Genomic DNA, 17,720 nt, shown 5'->3' on the forward strand with positions numbered 1-17,720 from the left:
GAGTGAACCAAGGGGCGGGGGGTTTCATCAAGGAGATATTGTGGAGCACACAGCAAGCAGTAATAACAGTGGGAATATTGGTTTCGCTGAGGTCTAAGCGAGTCAGTAAACTGCGCCAGCGCGCCTTTAAATGTCCAAATGCACATTCTACCACCATTCTGCACTTGCTCAGCCTGTAGTTGAACAGCTCCTGACTACTGTCCAGGCTGCCTGTGTACGGCTTCATGAGCCATGGCATTAAGGGGTAGGCTGGGTCCCCAAGGATACATATAGGCATTTCAACATCCCCAACAGTTATTTTCTGGTCTGGGAATAAAGTCCCTTCCTGCAGCTTTTGAAACAGACCAGAGTTCCTGAAGATGCGAGCGTCATGCACCTTTCCCGGCCATCCCACGTTGATGTTGGTGAAACGTCCCTTGTGATCCACCAGAGCTTGCAGCACTATCGAAAAGTACCCCTTGCGGTTTATGTACTCGGCGGCTTGGTGCTCCGGTGCCAAGATAGGGATATGGGTTCCGTCTATAGCCCCACCACAGTTAGGGAATCCCATTGCAGCAAAGCCATCCACTATGACCTGCACATTTCCCAGGGTCACTACCCTTGATATCAGCAGATCTTTGATTGCGTGAGCTACTTGCATCACAGCAGCCCCCACAGTAGATTTGCCCACTCCAAATTGATTCCCAACTGACCGGTAGCTGTCTGGCGTTGCAAGCTTCCACAGGGCTATCGCCACTCGCTTCTCAACTGTGAGGGCTGCTCTCATCCTGGTATTCATGCGCTTCAGGGCAGGGGAAAGCAAGTCACAAAGTTCCATGAAAGTGCCCTTACGCATGCGAAAGTTTCGCAGCCACTGGGAATCGTCCCAGACCTGCAACACTATGCGGTCCCACCAGTCTGTGCTTGTTTCCCGAGCCCAGAATCGGCGTTCCACAGCATGAACCTGCCCCATTAGCACCATGATGCATGCATTGGCAGGGCCCATGCTTTCAGAGAAATCTGTGTCCATGTCCTGATCACTCACGGGACCGCGCTGACGTCGCCTCCTCGCCCGGTATCGCGTTGCCATGTTCTGGTGCTGCATATACTGCTGGATAATGCGTGTGGTGGTTGATGTGCTCCTAATTGCCAAAATGAGCTCAGCGGCCTCCATGCTTGCCTTGGTATGGCGTCCGCACAGAAAAAAGGCGCGGAACGATTGTCTGCCGTTGCTCTGACGGAGGGAGGGGCGACTGACGACACGGCTTACAGGGTTGGCTTCAGGGAGCTAAAATCAACAAAGGGTGTGCCTGTACATCAAGGAGTATTTCAGGCAGGACTGCACGGAGGTTCCAATAAGAAATGGTGCACCAAAGTTATCGTTGTTATTGGAACAAGGAGGTTAGCCTGGCCTCTGATTGATACATGGCTAGATTAACCTCGCTGCACCTTCTCTGTGACTGACTGCAGTGTGATCTAGACAGGGGAGGAGGAAAATGAGTACAAAACAAATCTGGTCTATTTCTTGTTCTGACCCACTCCATCTATCCTTTACATCTTTGGCTGGCAGCAGACGGTGCAGAAGGACTGCATGCCATCCACATCTCATGGCTGCTTGGCAGAAGATGGTACAGTACGACTGCTAGCCATCTTCATCTCTTGCCTGCCTGGCATAAGATGGTACAATACGACTGCTAGCAATCCTCATCTCTTGCCTGCCTGGCAGAAGATGGTACAGTACGACTGCTAGCAGTCCGTATCGCCTGCCCGCTCACCATAAGACGGTTCAATAGGACTGCAGGACTAAAGAGAATGACCTGGTCAAGTCACTCCAAATTTAGTCCCTGCGCCCATGTCTGCCCAGGCGCTCCCAGCCGACATAGCCAGGAGCACCTCGGACACGACGAGGACGACTACCAATCGTATTGCACCGTCTGCTGCCAGAAGGCAATGGGTTGCTGCTACTGTGCAGCAAAGCCGTACCACGTCTGCCAGCACCCAGGAGACATAGGGTGACGGTTACCTGAGCTGGCTCCATGCTTGCCGTGGTGTGGTGTCTGCACAGGTAACTCATGAAAAAAGGCGCGAAACGATTGTCTGCCCTTGCTTTCACGGAGGGAGGGAGGGAACGGGGGCCTGACGACACGTACCCAGAACCACCCGCGACAATGTTTTAGCCCCATCAGAGTGCTCCATTGTGAGTGCTCTGGACAGCACTCTCAGATGCCCGATTGTTTGCCATTGCTCTGACGCTGGGAGGGGCGCTTACAGGGTTGGCTTCAGGGAGCTAAAATCAACAAAGGGGGTGGCTTTACATCAAGGAGTATTTCAGGCAGGACTTCACGGAGGGTTCCAATAAGAAATGGTGCACCTAAGTTATCGTTGTTATTGGAACAAGGAGGTTAGCCTGGCCTCTGATTGATACATGGCTAGATTTACCTCGCTGCACCTTCTCTGTAAGTGACTGCAGTGTGATCTAGAAGAATGAGTCCCCTAGACAGGGGAGGGGGGGAAGCAAATCTGGTCTATTTCTTGTTTTGATCCACTCCATCTATCTTTTACATCTTTGGCTGGCAGCAGACGGTGCAGAAGGACTGCATGCCATCCACATCTCATGGCTGCTCGGCAGAAGATGGTACAGTACGACTGCTAGCAGTCCGTATCGCCTGCCCGCTCACCATAAGACGGTTCAATAGGACTGACTGCAGGACTAAAGAGAATGACCTGCTCAAGTCACTCCAAATTTAGTCCCTGCGCCCATGTCTGCCCAGGCGCTCCTGATCGACCTCACAGAGGCGACCAAGAGCACCTCAGACATGACGATGACGGCTACCAGTCGTACTGTACCGTCTGCTGCCACAAGGCAAGGGGTTGCTGCTACTGTGTAGCAATGCCGTACCGCGTCTGCCAGCATCCAGGAGACATAGGGTGACGGTTACCTGAGCGGGCTCCATGCTTGCCGTGGTATGGCGTCTGCACAGGTAACTCAGGAAAAAAGGCGCGAAATGATTGTCTGCCCTTGCTTTCACGGGGGGAGGGAGGGTGGGAACGGGGGCCTGACGATATGTACCCAGAACCACCCGCGACAATGTTTTAGCCCCATCAGGCATTGGGATATCAACCCAGAATTCCAATGGGCAGCGGAGACTGCGGGAACTGTGGGATAGCTACCCACAGTGCAACGCTCCGGAAGTCGACGCTTGCCTCGGTACTGTGGAAGCACTCCGCCGAGTTAATGCACTTAATGCACTTAGAGCATTTTCTGTGGGGACACACACACTCGAATATATAAAACCGATTTCAAAAAAACCGACTTCTATAAATTCGACCTAATTTCGTAGTGTAGACATACCCCTAGCCAGTACTGACCCTCCCCAGTGCCTCAAACCTCTTTTGGTTCATTGTCGACACCCCAGCCCAGTGGTGCTTCAGGTCAGTGTTCGAAGCTGTTGCTCTGTCCATCTATTGGAAATAAAAGTACTCGTTAGACAACGGCACAAGCATTGTTTCTTCACAAGCAAGTTAGCTAACCCACCAGTCAGTGCTCCTGCTGGGAAAGGCTAAAGCTGGGATGGAGATGCTGGGAGCCTGCACACAATGAGCATTCCTATCCCACTCTCTACAGGGCCTCTACTGGGGAGGCTAGACTTGGAGTAACTGTGAGCTCCCGCACAGCCAGTGCTCCTGCCCATTTCCTACAGAATCTCTGCTGGGAGAGCCTGGGGCTGGAGTTGCTACTGTGAGAGGACTTCCTCCTATTGGGAAAGCCTTGCTTCCTGCTCCTCTATTAATGCCCACAGTCAGAGTTAACTCCACACTAGAGAGGGCTGCAGCCTGGGACAGGTGCCATGTGTACTGTGCTACACTGAGGGTAGCAGAGAGACCCCAGGCAGCCTGGAGGACTTGCATGGCTTGAGGATATGTCAGGACTGGGGTCTCTAGGAACATATTAGTGGAAGATCCAAATACAAACCTGGTTGCTCATCAGTTCGGGAAAAGGTCCGAAGATCCTGGGCATGGTGAACTTGGGAGGAGCGGTGGAGCCAGAAGTCCTGGCCCAGGAGGGACAGAATCCTCCCTCCAGAGCTTGCTTCTTCCCAGTCACTTGCCTCGGGTATCGCACTTTCACAGCCTTTGCAGCTATGAGAAAAGAAAACAAAAGCACACCCCCAAAGCACTTCAAACCAGCAACTTTAAGGCCTAAGGGTGTGTTTCACTGCCCAGAGAGGCAGGCAGGGTGCAATGTAGTTCTTCAGTTCTTGTGATACCATGTATTTAAAAATCAAGCCCAGAAGGGAACTGAATGGCTCAGGGTTTGGTAATAGGCAACGGAGCCTAGATCAGCTGTCCTAATGCCGCTCAGGTCAGTTGTGACAGAAAGTTATCAGCCCTTGGTGGCTGCTTGTGGCCTACAGGAAATAAATATGGAGGGGCTCAGTCAAGTTCCTAGGGGGTGAGTGTCCACATCAGCACAACTGGCCACCTGTTGGCCATCTCAGCAGAGAGGTCATGGAGACTGAACTCTCCAACCTTGGGCAGTTGTCCTTCCAGGTTGGAGAGGAGAAATGCTGGTGGACAGTGAATGTAGGGACAGAGGACTTTGCCCTCCAGCCTTGTCAATCTAGCACCTTTCACCAGTAATAAATTCAGAGAGGACATTTTCCTTAAAGCACCTGATTGCTCCCTGCTTAAGACACTCTCCTTCTGAGAGGGAGCAAAATCCTGGTGTGCTGAACATACCCAGTGAATGCCCATAGTTAAAACAGATTTGATTTGTTGGGTTTCAGTCTAATGCAGTGACATTCCTCTTAGTCATTAAAATCCAAAAGGGACCCATTGATCTTGTTTATCCACCCATCCTGCCTGCAGCTCAGCTGTGGCTGGGTCCTTTTTTTTTTTTTTTTTTTGGCAAAAATCCCAAACTCTGTGCATACACACACACACGCACCCATTTTCCGTAACCTATGTATCTTGAGTTTGTCTGAATATAGGAAATAATAACTGGTATAGAGAAGCGTTGTTGTAGCTGTGTTGGTCCGAGGATATTAGAAGAAGAAGAGACCAGTGTAAACTCAAAAGTGTCTCTGTCTCACCACAAGATAAGTGATCCAATAAAAGATATTACCTCACACACCTTGCCTCTCCTGGGACCAACATGGCTGCAACAACACATAAAAAAGTGACAGGTTTCAGAGTAGTAGCCGTGTTAGTCTGTATCCGCAAAAAGAAAAGGAGTACTTGTGGCACCTTAGAGACTAACCAATTTATTTGAGCATAAGCTTTCGTGAGCATCCAATTAAGTGAGCTGTAGCTCTTGAAAGCTTATGCTCAAATAAATTTATTAGTCTCTAAGGTGCCACAAGTCCTCCTTTTCTTTTTACATAAAAAAGTGAAACACAGCCACAATATATTAGTGCATCGTTATAGCTTATTATAGTCTAGAGGGCATGATTTTCAAAAAGCTAGAGGCAAATATACATATTTACTATTTGTGCATGTGATGGCTAGTAAGACACATAGCTAGCTCTTGGCATGTGCAGATACCTAAAGTGCAAGTGAAACCTATGCATTTTTGCTTATAGCTTTGAAAATTAGACCCAATGCATTTTAAAATAATGTCACACTTTATATGAGTAGGAATGGCAGCTGCAGAGGCACCAGCTAGGGGAATATTTATAAGGGCCAACAGTTGTCATGCTTCAAGGCATTATCTGAATTCTCCCCTGCAATGGGTCAGTATCAAACGTTAGGTACATTATGACCAATAGGGTTTTACACCTCTTATGGTTAGAGGGAGAATACCAGACTAGATGGGCTATTCGTCCATTCTTGTCTGCTGGCATTTATCCCACAAGCTTGAGCATCCCTCTGTGGTGGCAAGCACAGGGTGCTGTGTACAGGCTTCAGACTTGCTTCACTGCATCTCTCTCAAGCATTGCAATCCAAACAACTCAGCCAGCTTTCCCTGCTTACACAACTGAACCATCTCCCTGTGGTGGGTGCTTGAGCCAGTTTTATCTCAGAATGGACTAGACCATAATTCTTAATCTCTCCTTTACAGCAGACCCACAACAGAAAGGCTGCAGGCAGTTCTGATGTGCCCATCACTTTGGCATTAAGGCTATGTTACATAACTAGCATTCACAGTGAATTCTGTCTGAACTTGGAGCCAAACTCTCCAGCCTCCCTTTCTTATAGCCAGTGACGACTGCCAAGCAGGAGAGCATTTCCGGACCTTTCTATCACTCCATTATGATGGGGAGCCAGTGAGAAAAATCCTGCAAAGTGCCATACACAAGGGAAGATTCAGACCCACCCTGGTCTCTAGGGTGACCAGATGTCCTGATTTTATAGGGACAGTCCTGATTTTTGGGTCTTTTTCTTATATAGGCTCCTATTACCCCCCACCCCCGTCCTGATTTTTCACATTTGCTGTCTGGTCACCCTACTGGTCTCTGAGGGAGGCAATGGCTTTCCACTGATAATGTTCTCTATGTTCCTCTGGCTCAATGGCTCTCTCTGCCATAAGGGTAAAAGCTTGCCTGTGCAGGAGACAGTCTTGGACCAGCTCCTGAGAAAGTTCTCAGAGTAGCAGCCGTGTTAGTCTGGTGCCACAAGTACTCCTTTTCTTTTTGAGAAAGTTCTATGACATTAACTCCCTCAGGAACTAAGATCCATCACAAGTCACACCACCAGTTATTAAAAAAAAACTGTCAAAACAAGACACCAATGCACACACTTCTCCCTGTGGAGAGAGGATCAGAGACCAAACAACATATGGCAGATGTTAATCATGTTGCTTAATGCACTATTGGAGGGCACTCAGATACTATGCTGATGAGCAAAGTACAAGAATGTATATAGTACAGTTTAGTGACCCTCCCCACCAGCCAGTCAGGATGGAGAAGCTGCCTCCAATGTTCTTTGGGTCTCACCCTAACCCCCCATCCCTCAAAATGCTCATATTGACAAGGGACAGTAAGAGGACATTCAAATGGCTGCTAATGGTCTGCAGCAGCTTTCAGAGTCTGCTCTCCCACAACAAAGGGGAGTAACTGTCTCCCTAAACAGGAGCCAATTAACATCTTCCATGTAGTTCAAGCCAGTTCATTTGGATGCAGCTCAGAAGGGATGGCACCATATGTGGTGCACTGTGCAAAAGGGGATCTGGGTTAAACAGTAAATCGCTGCCCCAGTGCATACCTAGTCTAGTACAAACTGCTGGCAGGAGGGAAGTGCTCCAATGTGAGGCTGGTGAGAGAAATTGGACAGTGACATATGCTGAAATCAAATTGTGACCCTCACTTGTTTATCACTTGGACATGAAAGAGCCTGCTGGGTTTAATGATTCACTCCAGTGTCTATGCTCAGAGCTGATACAATGGCTGCAATCAGGCTTCTCCTCTCGCTCCTTGTTGGCCTATGTGCTTATTATTTCTACAGCCAGGAAACCCTATCTGCAGGTAAGCAAAGCAGGACGGGACCCCAGGGAATTCACACCCCAGGCACAGAAGAGGGCTAGCGCTGACTCCCTGTTACAGTCAGATCTTTTGCTGATTGCGAAAAACTGAGCTGAAATGTCCCCTTTTGTGGCACTCTCACAGCTCAGTGTAAAGGGAAAAGATGACCCCCCATTTGGTGACTACTGTCAGCATCCAAAGCAATTGAAAATACTTTCTAAAACTAAGCTAGATCTATGACAATGATCTATTTAAGAGGTATACAGAAAGCTGGAGCTGAAAAACAAGAGGTGAACAGAGAGAAGGGCCAGTGTAAAAGGGGGTAATGAAGCAGGGAACATGTGGCTCAGTCTCCACTGTAAGGGGAACCACTCCAATGAGTTTAGAAAATGCAGAATGTTGACAGGAAATGAGCCCCAATGATGCCCTAAGAAAAGCCAGATACTTTCCTACAGACGTGGTATCACAATGGAAGCTTGTGGCTGCAAGATTTCCTCCAGGTGGTGACAAAGGAGGAATGCTGGTTCTGAGTAGCAAAGACAGACCAGGATAACCTTGTTTCAGAGGCTGGGGAACCCGAATATCAGGAAAGAGAGAAAATACCTCTTTCTAAAAGAAGCCATTGAGAGAACCAACTTTCTGGTGCTCACCATGAGCTCCCTCTGGGGATTGGGAACTATCACAGGAGCCATGCGTTTGGGGAACATGCTTTCTGTAATAGCGGGCAAGGCCACATTTGCAGAGAGCTGCATTAGCCTGTGGAATAGTCTTCCAAGGGAAATGGTGGAAGCCCCATTGCTTGGGACATTTAAAGCAAGCCTGGACAAACTCTAGTAAATGTACCATATCCTGTAGTGGCAGGGAGAGGGATGGGGTGACCTAACAGGTCCTTTCCCTCCCTAACTTGTCCAATTACACATAAGCCCATATCACAAGTGGTCTCTCCTCCAACAGGTCAGGCTGATCAAAGGTGTAACGACTCCCCAGTTGTACAAACAATTTGGTGCCGGTACTCAGCACTTTACAAACGAATACTCTCAGTACTCCTAGAGTATCACTACCTCCATTTTACAGATGAAAAGATAGACCTTCTTCGATGGCACATATTGTTGGGATTTAGAGAATCAGTGTTGCAGTCCTGGGGCTCCCTGATGCCCAGTATCTTAGGGAAGCAGTTGGTCAAATTCCTGCTAACAGCCTTTTAAACCTCCAGAAATGGTGCGAGGGAAGCGTGTGCTGGTCACTGGTTCGAGCACTGGGATTGGGGAACAAATAGCCTATGAGTTTGCACGAATGGGAGCGCACCTGCTCCTCACTGCCAGGAGGGAGAAGCAGCTCAAGGAGGTAAGACCCCCAACCCAAGGAGGGTGGAGAAATGGAACATTTGGGCTTCTATTATACCCCACTCTCCAATCCCACACAGCAGGGTGCAGAGGTGGCCAAACGCCAGGACACATTGGCCACCCACCCACATTACAACCCCCTTCTCTCAACAGAAATTGTATTCACACCCGAGGCCAGGATGTGGCCTTGAGCACGCTACTGCAAATCATCACTTCTTTGCTCCCCTGCCCAATGTGATTCTTCAGCTGCATTCAGTCCCTTCTATTTCATGCTAGACCGAGCTCCTGCCCCATCCATTAACCTGGGGCGAACTGAAGCAGGCAGCTGCACGCTCTACTCTGTGCTATGAAACAGCTGCCACGCGGAAGGCTGCACAGCCTGCTGCAGTGTCAGGTTCTTCGCTGATGGCTGCTCTTTTCTCTGCAGGTGGCACAGAAGTGTCTGGAACTGGGGGCGAGTTCCGCCAGGCACGTGGTGTCCGACATGAACAACTTGACTTCAGCCCAGAATGTCATTGAAGAAACCAGAAACAAACTGGGTAAAACTTGCATTGCTTCCCTCCTTTTTCGTGTCCTCCTGGGACAGGGAAGGACACAGACCTCTTCTGGGTCAACTACTCCAATCACCCACGCTGCCTTTCCCTGAAACAGGATGCTCCATTTTTCTGCTACCCGGAAAAAGCCTAATCATCCTAGGGATTGGCCCAGCCACGCAGATTCCCAAACACTGATTCCCTGTAGGGTTAGTGCAGCTCTCTTTTGAATAACTAATTACTTCAACTGGCAGCAGAGATGCAGAGAATTCCAGAATGACCGGCTTAGGTGCTCTTCCAAACAACGGGGACTTCCCCAGGCCCCAGCTGGGAAATCCCTGCACTAAACGTCAGTGGTAGCAGGGCAGCTTCACTGGGAAGTTGAACAGCCATTAGTATTATTCCATCACAGATGTTGGGGCCCTCCATGGAAAAGGGTCCTGGCTTTAATCAACAGTGACTGCTTCATCCCAAGCGGCCTGTGCGCGGTGTCAGATGGAACAAGCACCATTTCTCACAATGGAGCACTCGAGTGTGCACGGAGTAGCTGCAGACAAGTCAGACATTCAGTGGGTGCTAGGTCAGATTTATCAGGGAGGGGGGGAAGGCTGCAGTGAGAGTGGGGGAGGTCTCCAGGAGTCTGCACAGAGGAGAGAAAAGCAGAACCTGAGATGGCTCCACTGGCTTATAAGCAGGATGGAGCTGTGAGTGGTTTCTCCGCTAGGGCCCTGACTCCAAAGCCATCAGCCGTCACGAGCATCAGCAGGAGGGTATATGGGAATAGTTGATGTGCATCCCAACTCTGGGGAACAAAGAGTGGGAATTAGCTTGGGATCAAGGCCGACAATACCAGAGTCCAGTAGTATTCCCTTTTAATCTGTGGGAGTTTAGATATTGACTTCAGTGGCTGTAAGTCTAGCTCCACCTAAGAAATATTTGGGTTGAAATGTGAGTGCATCCCACTGCAGATCCCCTGATTCTGGTAGACTCTGATTCAGAACGGCTGCTATCTTGGAGCGGGGAGGGCAGATAGTGTACCGCATCCATCTGATCCAAGAACAGATGCACATACTTCATCTGAATCTGTGTTTCCCCTTCTCTTTCAGGGGGTCTTGACTACCTGGTTTTGAACCACGTTGGGGGAAGTGGCCGGTTTGGCCCATTCCAAGGAGACATGGCAGCAGTGACCAGCTCTATGACTGTCAATTTCTTGAGCTACGTCCAGCTGACAGTTTCTGCAATGACCATGCTGCAAGAGTCTCAGGGCAGCATCATTGTCATATCGTCCCTGAGTGGTAAGGAAGGCTGCTCCTTTCAGTTACCAGTGAACGCATCCAAACTGCCCTACTCAGTCAAACCAATCTCACAGCTAACAATACTGGTGGAATCATTGTTTCATCTCACCTCCTCCACAGGAAAAGCCATTAGTTACAACAACAGCCAATCTCTTCCTGCCTGTTACAAAGGCTTCTAGTTCCAGAGAAGTTTTGTTAACTCTTTGGTGGCAGAGGATGGGTAATTACAACTCTCCTCCAAATCTGTCTTTCAAAATGCTCAGTACAAACTGTTCACTGGGATCACTCACCCATCTCTGAAATGCAGCTACGCTGGGGATTTAGTCTGAGTAGGAACTCAAAGCAGAGTAAAGAGGGCCACCTACCAAACCATCTACAGGTGCCCCTGGAGGTCTCCTCCCAAGTACTGACATGCCCTGACACTGTTTAGCTTGTGAGATTCGATGGGATCCCAGCAAGAGCTGGTGGGGCTGCCCCATCTAATAGAAGACGTGTCTGGTTTCTGAGGTTGGCAGTTATGCAACAGAAAAATGATCTGAACAGTATTTAGACTTGGATCTACATGAGACTCCAGTTTGTCCTCTGACAGCTCCACTTGCCTAAAACCTTTCCCCTCAGCGAATCGTTTCCTTGGGGGAACTTCTCAGCTATTCCTATTGCTTTGATTCTCTTCAGGTCGCATTGGAGGTCCATTCACCCTTTCGTACAATGCAGCCAAGTTTGCTCTGGAAGGATTCTACAGCTCGCTACGCAGGGAGCTGCACCTTCGGGAGATCAGTCTCTCCGTCACAGTTGCTGTGCTGGGATATATTGACACAGGTAAAACAAAAATGCTACTCTCTACTGGGCAGACCCAATCATTAGGCTGCAATACACAGTGCAGAAGGGGAAAAATATCATCCAGATGTTGAGAGATAATCTCAGGGGAATAAGGGGAGGTCAGGAGATTTATTACATGATAATGATCTTAAGAACTATAGAAAAGGTTTGGGTGTTGGCTGCTGTAGTTCAGAGAGTTTATGCTCCCCAGTGCACCCAGATGCAGTCTGTTTAATCTGGAAGAAGAGAGGAAAGGAGATACCCTGTGTGATAATTGTTCTCTTCATCCCAGACAATGCTTTGAAAATCATCGGTGATAAAATCACCATGCAGGCAAGTCCCAAAGAAGAGTGTGCGCGGGAAGTGGTGCGGGCTGGTGTGCTGCGACATCGAGAGGTCATATATCCTTACTGGACCCTAAAGCCTCTGCTGCTGCTGAAGGAATGGATGCCAGGCCTGATGGAAAGGCTGCTGGACAAATTCCTTGTCCTGGAAAATATCCTCTAAGCCTCAGGGCAGTTCAATTTCACATGGAAGCACAATAAAAGGAAAACCCTGCTCAAGCAGAGGGGGCAACTGAGATGCTGGACTCATGTTTGTGTTGGACATAATCTTTCCAAAGTGCATAGAGAGAGAGATAGGTTAAAAGATAGGAAACAAAGGGTAGGAATAAATGGTCAGTTTTCAGAATGGAGAGAGTAAATAGTGGTGTCCCACAGGGGTCTGTACTGGGCCCAGTCCTATTTAACATATTCATAAATAAGCTGGAAAAAAGGGTAAACAGTGAGGTAGCAACATTTGCAGATGATACAAAACTACTTAAGATAGTCAAGTCCCAGGCAGACTGCGAAGAGCTACAAAAGGATCTCTTAGAACTGGGTGACTGGACAACAAAATGGCAGATGAAATTCAATGTTGATAAATGCAAAGTAATGCACATTGGAAAACATAATACCAACTATACATATAAAATTATGGGGTCTAAATTAGCTGTTACCACTCAAGAAAGAGATCTTGGGGTCTTATGGATAGTTCTCTGAAAACATCCACTCAATGTGCAGCGGCAGTCAAAAAAGCGAACAGAATGTTGGGAATCATTAAGGAAGGGATAGATAATAAGACAGAAAATATCATATGGCTTCTATATAAATTCATGGTACACCCACATCTTGAATACTGCCTGCAGATGTGGTTGCCTCATCTCAAAAAAGATATATTGGAATTGGAAAAGGTTCAGAAAAGGACAACAAAAATGATTATGGGTATGGAACGGCTGCTGTAAGAGAGAGATTTATAAGACTGGGACGTTTCAGCTTGAAAAAGAGACGACTAAGGGGAGATATGATAGAGGTCTATAAAATCATGACTGGTGTGGCGAAAGTAAATAAGGAAGTGTTATTGACTCCTTCTCATAACACAAGAACTAGGGGCCACCAAATGAAATTAATAGACAGCAAGTTAAAACAAACAAAAGGAAGTATTTCTTCACAACACACAGTCAACTTGTGGAACTCCTTGCCAGAGGTTGTTGTGACGGCCAAGATATAACAGGTTTCAAAAAAGAACTAGATAAATTCATGGAGGTTAGGTCCATCAGTGGCTATTAAACAGGATGGGCAGGGATGGTGTCCCTAACCTCTGTTTGCCAGAAGCTGGGAATGGGCGACAGGAGATGGATCACTTGATGATTACCTGTTCTGTTCATGCCCTCTGGTGCACCTGGCATTGGGCACTGTCAGAAAACAGAATACTGGGCTAGATGGACCTTTGGTCTGACCCAGAATGGCCGTTCTTATGTTGAGCAAAGATTTCCCCAATGAGCCCCAAAATACACACCTTAGAGCTGGGCAGGGCCATGAGATGCAACTCCATCCTTCACTCATCTCTAGCATCTGGACACCTTGACACGTGTAGCTTACAGTCTCCTCTAGTTGGACTGTTACCCCCAGCCTGGCCTGAGGTGCACATGCAGCTACCACAGACTACCTAATAATGCATGGAATTAGACCCTAGAGTGGGGATACAGAGAGAGAACTTCCCTGTCAAGGGCTGTCCTTTCCCTGCTCTTCTAAGTAGTTCAAAACTATACAGTTGTATAGGCTTCTGGGCAGACCTCAGAGCTGCTGTCCGCCAACTAGATCAGAATGATGAGGGACAGTCCCCAATCTCTCTGTTTCAAGCTGTAGGATGTCAATACACACTAGGGAACTTTTAATGTGCATCAGGAGGATCCACAGAGTTAGTGTGAGGCATGCTGAAGTGCTGTAGATTGATACACACACGCACACACACACGCACACCCCGCACCCCCTCTCCCACTCTATACCAGCTGCTAATATAACTACCAGGCCAAGGACTGAGAAGGAAACATCAGAGCTATATCATAGACTGGGGTGAAAATGGCCATCAGAATCCAAACAGCTAATTAACAAACAATTACATCTAATATTTCTATAACACCTTTCATCCCAGACATCCCAAAGTGGTTCACAAACTTTTATACATAAACCACCACTAAAACATAGCCAGCTCAGGGGTGGGAGAGTGGCACACAACGGGTGCACAATGAAAGAGAAATTTTGGCACAGGACAATGAGGCAAACTGGGGAGGCTGTGTTGTCCAGGCTGTGTTGTCCAGGTACTAGACTTGGAGACAGAAGACCTCGGTACAATTCACAGCCATGCCACCAACTCACTGTGTGACCTTCACAAAGTCACTTCACCTCCCTGAGGCTATTTCTTCATAGGTAACAGAGATAATACTGCTTATCTCCCTTTGTAAAGCATTCAGATCTATGGATAAAAATCAGTAGAGAGATGCTAGCTAAATGAAACTGCCTCAGAAGCATGAAGGGTGGATTTAAGCCTGCTGTTTCAGAGAGCTTAGCTATTTCAAGCTTGTGCTTAGACTTCTGAGTTATCCCTTCCCAATGGGGAAAGGCACTGTTACAACATCGCTGCATTTTCTCTTCTGCATCACAAGCCACAGGATGGAGAGAGGGGAGTCTGAGAGGAAGAGCCAAGAAGGGAAATTTCCAAGAGTTGTGCCACATGTCTAAATGGATACTGAAGCACAGGGATTACCCCGAGCATAGCTGTTCACTTTCTGCATGTCTCGTTTCAGCTGCACCACCTTCTCTTGCATCTCCGCAATCCCCACATAGTTACAGTAATTCATCTCTCCCTGAAGTGTCCAGAAAAACTTGGCCTAGAAAACAACATGGAGGGTGGGGGGAATGGAGGGTAAGGCACTGCTATTCGCCTCTGCAGTGGGTACTGCTGTCTAATAGCCAAGGTGGACTGTTGGTTCACAAGACTACCTAACCATCTCTCCAGTATCCCACATACCAGCTGTTATGGCTTTGACGTTCTGTTTGTCCCTCCCACAGCTTCCATCCCTGCCCCAAGTACAGGAACAGAGCAACTGAAAACCAGGCTCTGTGTGCAATGGGAGCGTTAGTGATCTGAAATCACAAAGATAGCCTGAAGCTATCTTTTTACGCCCCCATTCTGATGCTGAGTAGGGCTGTGCCTGCTCGCAGTGTAAGTTGCAGCAGCCTCTGGGCTGCTCTAACATTCTGCTTCCCATAGCTCCCTGTGAACTCTGTTAAGCAGAGAACAGCTGTAGTGCTGTGAAATCTGGCCATCCCCTCAATGGACCCTTATGCTATGGACTAGGAGAAGGACTGGGGTAGAGCTTTTACACTGGTCAGGCAGCTCCCTGCACAAGGGGAAGTCTCAGGGGGACATTTACACTGACTTTAAGGACCCTTTACACTGCCAGAGCGGTGACATACACAGAATGGTCAGGTGCCTTCAGGCTGCCATTAGATTCATGTGGGTTGGAGTCAGGGGAAAGTTAATGTCACAGAGCAGATAGAGAGCTGGCGAGAGTATCCAAGTCAACCTAAGGAGCCCTTACTACAGGGAAAAGGAGGAAGTACAACAATAGCTTCAGTAGCACTTCCTCTGTCGATTCCAGTCTCTATTCCCTGCACACTCCCCCAGCAAACAAACATAAAAAACTCCTAAAAAAGAGAGTAATTTTTCCATTGGGTGAGGGGAATTTGCTCCCATAATTCCCTTTAGTGGAAATCGCATGACTGGATTCATATTGACCAGGCTGAACATATATCACCATAACCTGTGATTTCAGTAACATTTAACTCCCCTTAAAGCTTGGACCACTTTGCAAATAGCGATCTGAGAATCAGAGTCAACACGCAGGTGGAGACTAGAGTGGTGGTCTCAAGCTAGCACTTCATTCCCTAGTCCCAGAAGAGATTGATCCAGGTCATGTAATGAGGCTACATCCAGGCTTTTCCATGCTGGAGGCAGGGGGGAACCCTGAGAGGGATGCGGGTTTCAGGAAAGCTCATGCACAATTTGGAAAACAGACTTTTCCCTCCTCTTGTGGCACAGATACTAGCAGCCTAAGCAGAAACAGGGAAAGAGTGGTGGTGCAAAACTACAAGGTGATCTGTCTCATTACTAGAGTGGTCAAGAGTTCCTGGCTCCGAGAGACACATTCTCTCGCTGTTATTCCTGATAAAATCTCCCCCAATAATCTCAGATATTTGGTGGGGGGAGCTGTTAGTCAGGAAGGCACTGCAGGTACCTTTAAAAATGATGCCAGGCCAGATGCTTCTTTCTCCATCTGCTTCCGCTTTCGCATGACCCTCTCACAGATCCCTGGGCTCTGCTCCATGTTTGTATACAGTTCTTGCAGGCACTGCTCAGTGTAGGATAAAGACTGTACTTCAAAGTCCTCAGGGGAAATCAGCTTGCAGAATGACATACTGAGGGGGTATTCATTGTCAAACTCATCCAAGGTCTCCATCCTACACTTCGCTAGAGAAAGACAGGCAGTAAAGCTATCCTGAATGGGAAAGCGAGCCAGCAGAGTTACTTACTTCTGACTGAAAAGTAGAGGCCACCCTCCTTTCCCATCCTGAGGCCCTGACACTGACTCACAAGAGGGTAGATTGCTGCTCTAGTAGGAGCTCATAGCTATCCTAGTGCCAACCTCTCCTGGCGAGGGTCTGTGTAGGGAATAAGAGTTGCTGAAATTGCTGGAAGCTTCAGGACAGAACATCCTCCCACAGGAAAATAAGGAGATAAGTGATCCTCTTGGGCAGGGCTTCTCTTAGGCTCCTCTGCACACAAACATTTTCCTCCAAGGGCAGCTGGGACCATGACCTGCATCCTGTTTGAGGGAAGTGACTTCCAGCTGGGGAGAGGAGCTGGCTCAATGCCGCTGAAGAGCCAAATCCCCTCTCCTAAGAGAGAGAGGCGGCAGCAGAGCAGGCCCCCTCAGACTCTCCTACCCAGAGTGTGACCACAGTACCACAACCTCCACTTCTGTCCCCACCTCCCTGTGCAGCCAGTGCCCCCGTGGGACATGGGGGTGTCACAAAGTGACAGGCCATGTGCAACAGGACCATGACCCACAAGCACTGGTGGGGCTGGCCTGGGCCATGATGACTCCCACTCACTCCCCCCTATTCCCTGACAGGTAAGGAGGGGCCATCCAGCAACTTGGAAAATATGGAGGGGAACAGCCAGGCCCCATTACACCTCAAGCAAAGGCCTGGCCCCACCAGTCTACTCAACACTGGGGAAGGCGTAGCAGGTGAAACTGCCCGCCCCTTATTCCACTGAAGGGAAGAAGCAATGGATCAGTTTCTGCAGCCCCAAACCCCCTATGGGGGTGGGGGGAGGGAGAGGGAATGGCAGTGGGCGTGGCTCAGTCTTCGATGGGGTCAGTGGGCGGGGCTCCCTGTCCCCTGTGGGGGTGGACAGTGAGAGAACGGTCTAGGTCTCCTATGGGGGCGGGGAAGTGGGCGTGGCTCCTTGTCCCCTACCCCGGGAGTGGGCGGGGCTCACGAACTCCCTGTCTTCTGTGTAGCGGCTGTTATTGCGGGGACGGCGGCTCCCGGAACACGTGTCCCTAGCGGCCCAATCGGGGAGGTGGGCGCGTGGGCCGCACACGTGACAAAGCGCTGGTGTGACAGTTGGGAGGGCGGGGTTACTACGTCACTCCGGGGAAGCCAGCGTGCGTCGCCTCGCCCTCTGCCCCGAACGGGCCGGTAGGTGGGGCCAGCGGGCGGGTCCCATCCCCCCGCCCACCCTGGCGCGCTGCCGTGGGCGGGCCCGCGGGGCGGTTGGTGGCGGTTGCCAGGCGCAGGAAGGAAGAAGGGGGAGGCGCGGCGCGGTGCTAGGCTTTATTGCGCGGGGTCGGGGCCGGGGCCGGGGCCGGGGCCGGGGCCAGTCGGGCGGGTGGGCGGGCGG

General features: G+C 49.3%; 1 protein-coding gene across 1 annotated transcript; it reads left to right on the plus strand.

Moving 5' to 3' along the window:
* The first annotated feature begins 6,528 nt into the window (after positions 1-6,528).
* On the plus strand, positions 6,529-12,004 carry LOC140898515 (hydroxysteroid 11-beta-dehydrogenase 1-like protein B). Its single transcript, XM_073312381.1, has 6 exons — positions 6,529-7,442; positions 8,653-8,783; positions 9,210-9,321; positions 10,422-10,610; positions 11,286-11,429; positions 11,722-12,004. Exons 1-6 carry the CDS (start codon positions 7,343-7,345, stop codon positions 11,934-11,936), a joined length of 891 nt encoding a protein of 296 aa, XP_073168482.1. The 5' UTR covers positions 6,529-7,342; the 3' UTR covers positions 11,937-12,004.
* Positions 12,005-17,720: the final 5,716 nt, after the last annotated feature.

The sequence above is a fragment of the Lepidochelys kempii genome, chromosome 15, assembly GCF_965140265.1.
Source record: "Lepidochelys kempii isolate rLepKem1 chromosome 15, rLepKem1.hap2, whole genome shotgun sequence".
NCBI lineage: Eukaryota > Metazoa > Chordata > Testudines > Cheloniidae > Lepidochelys > Lepidochelys kempii.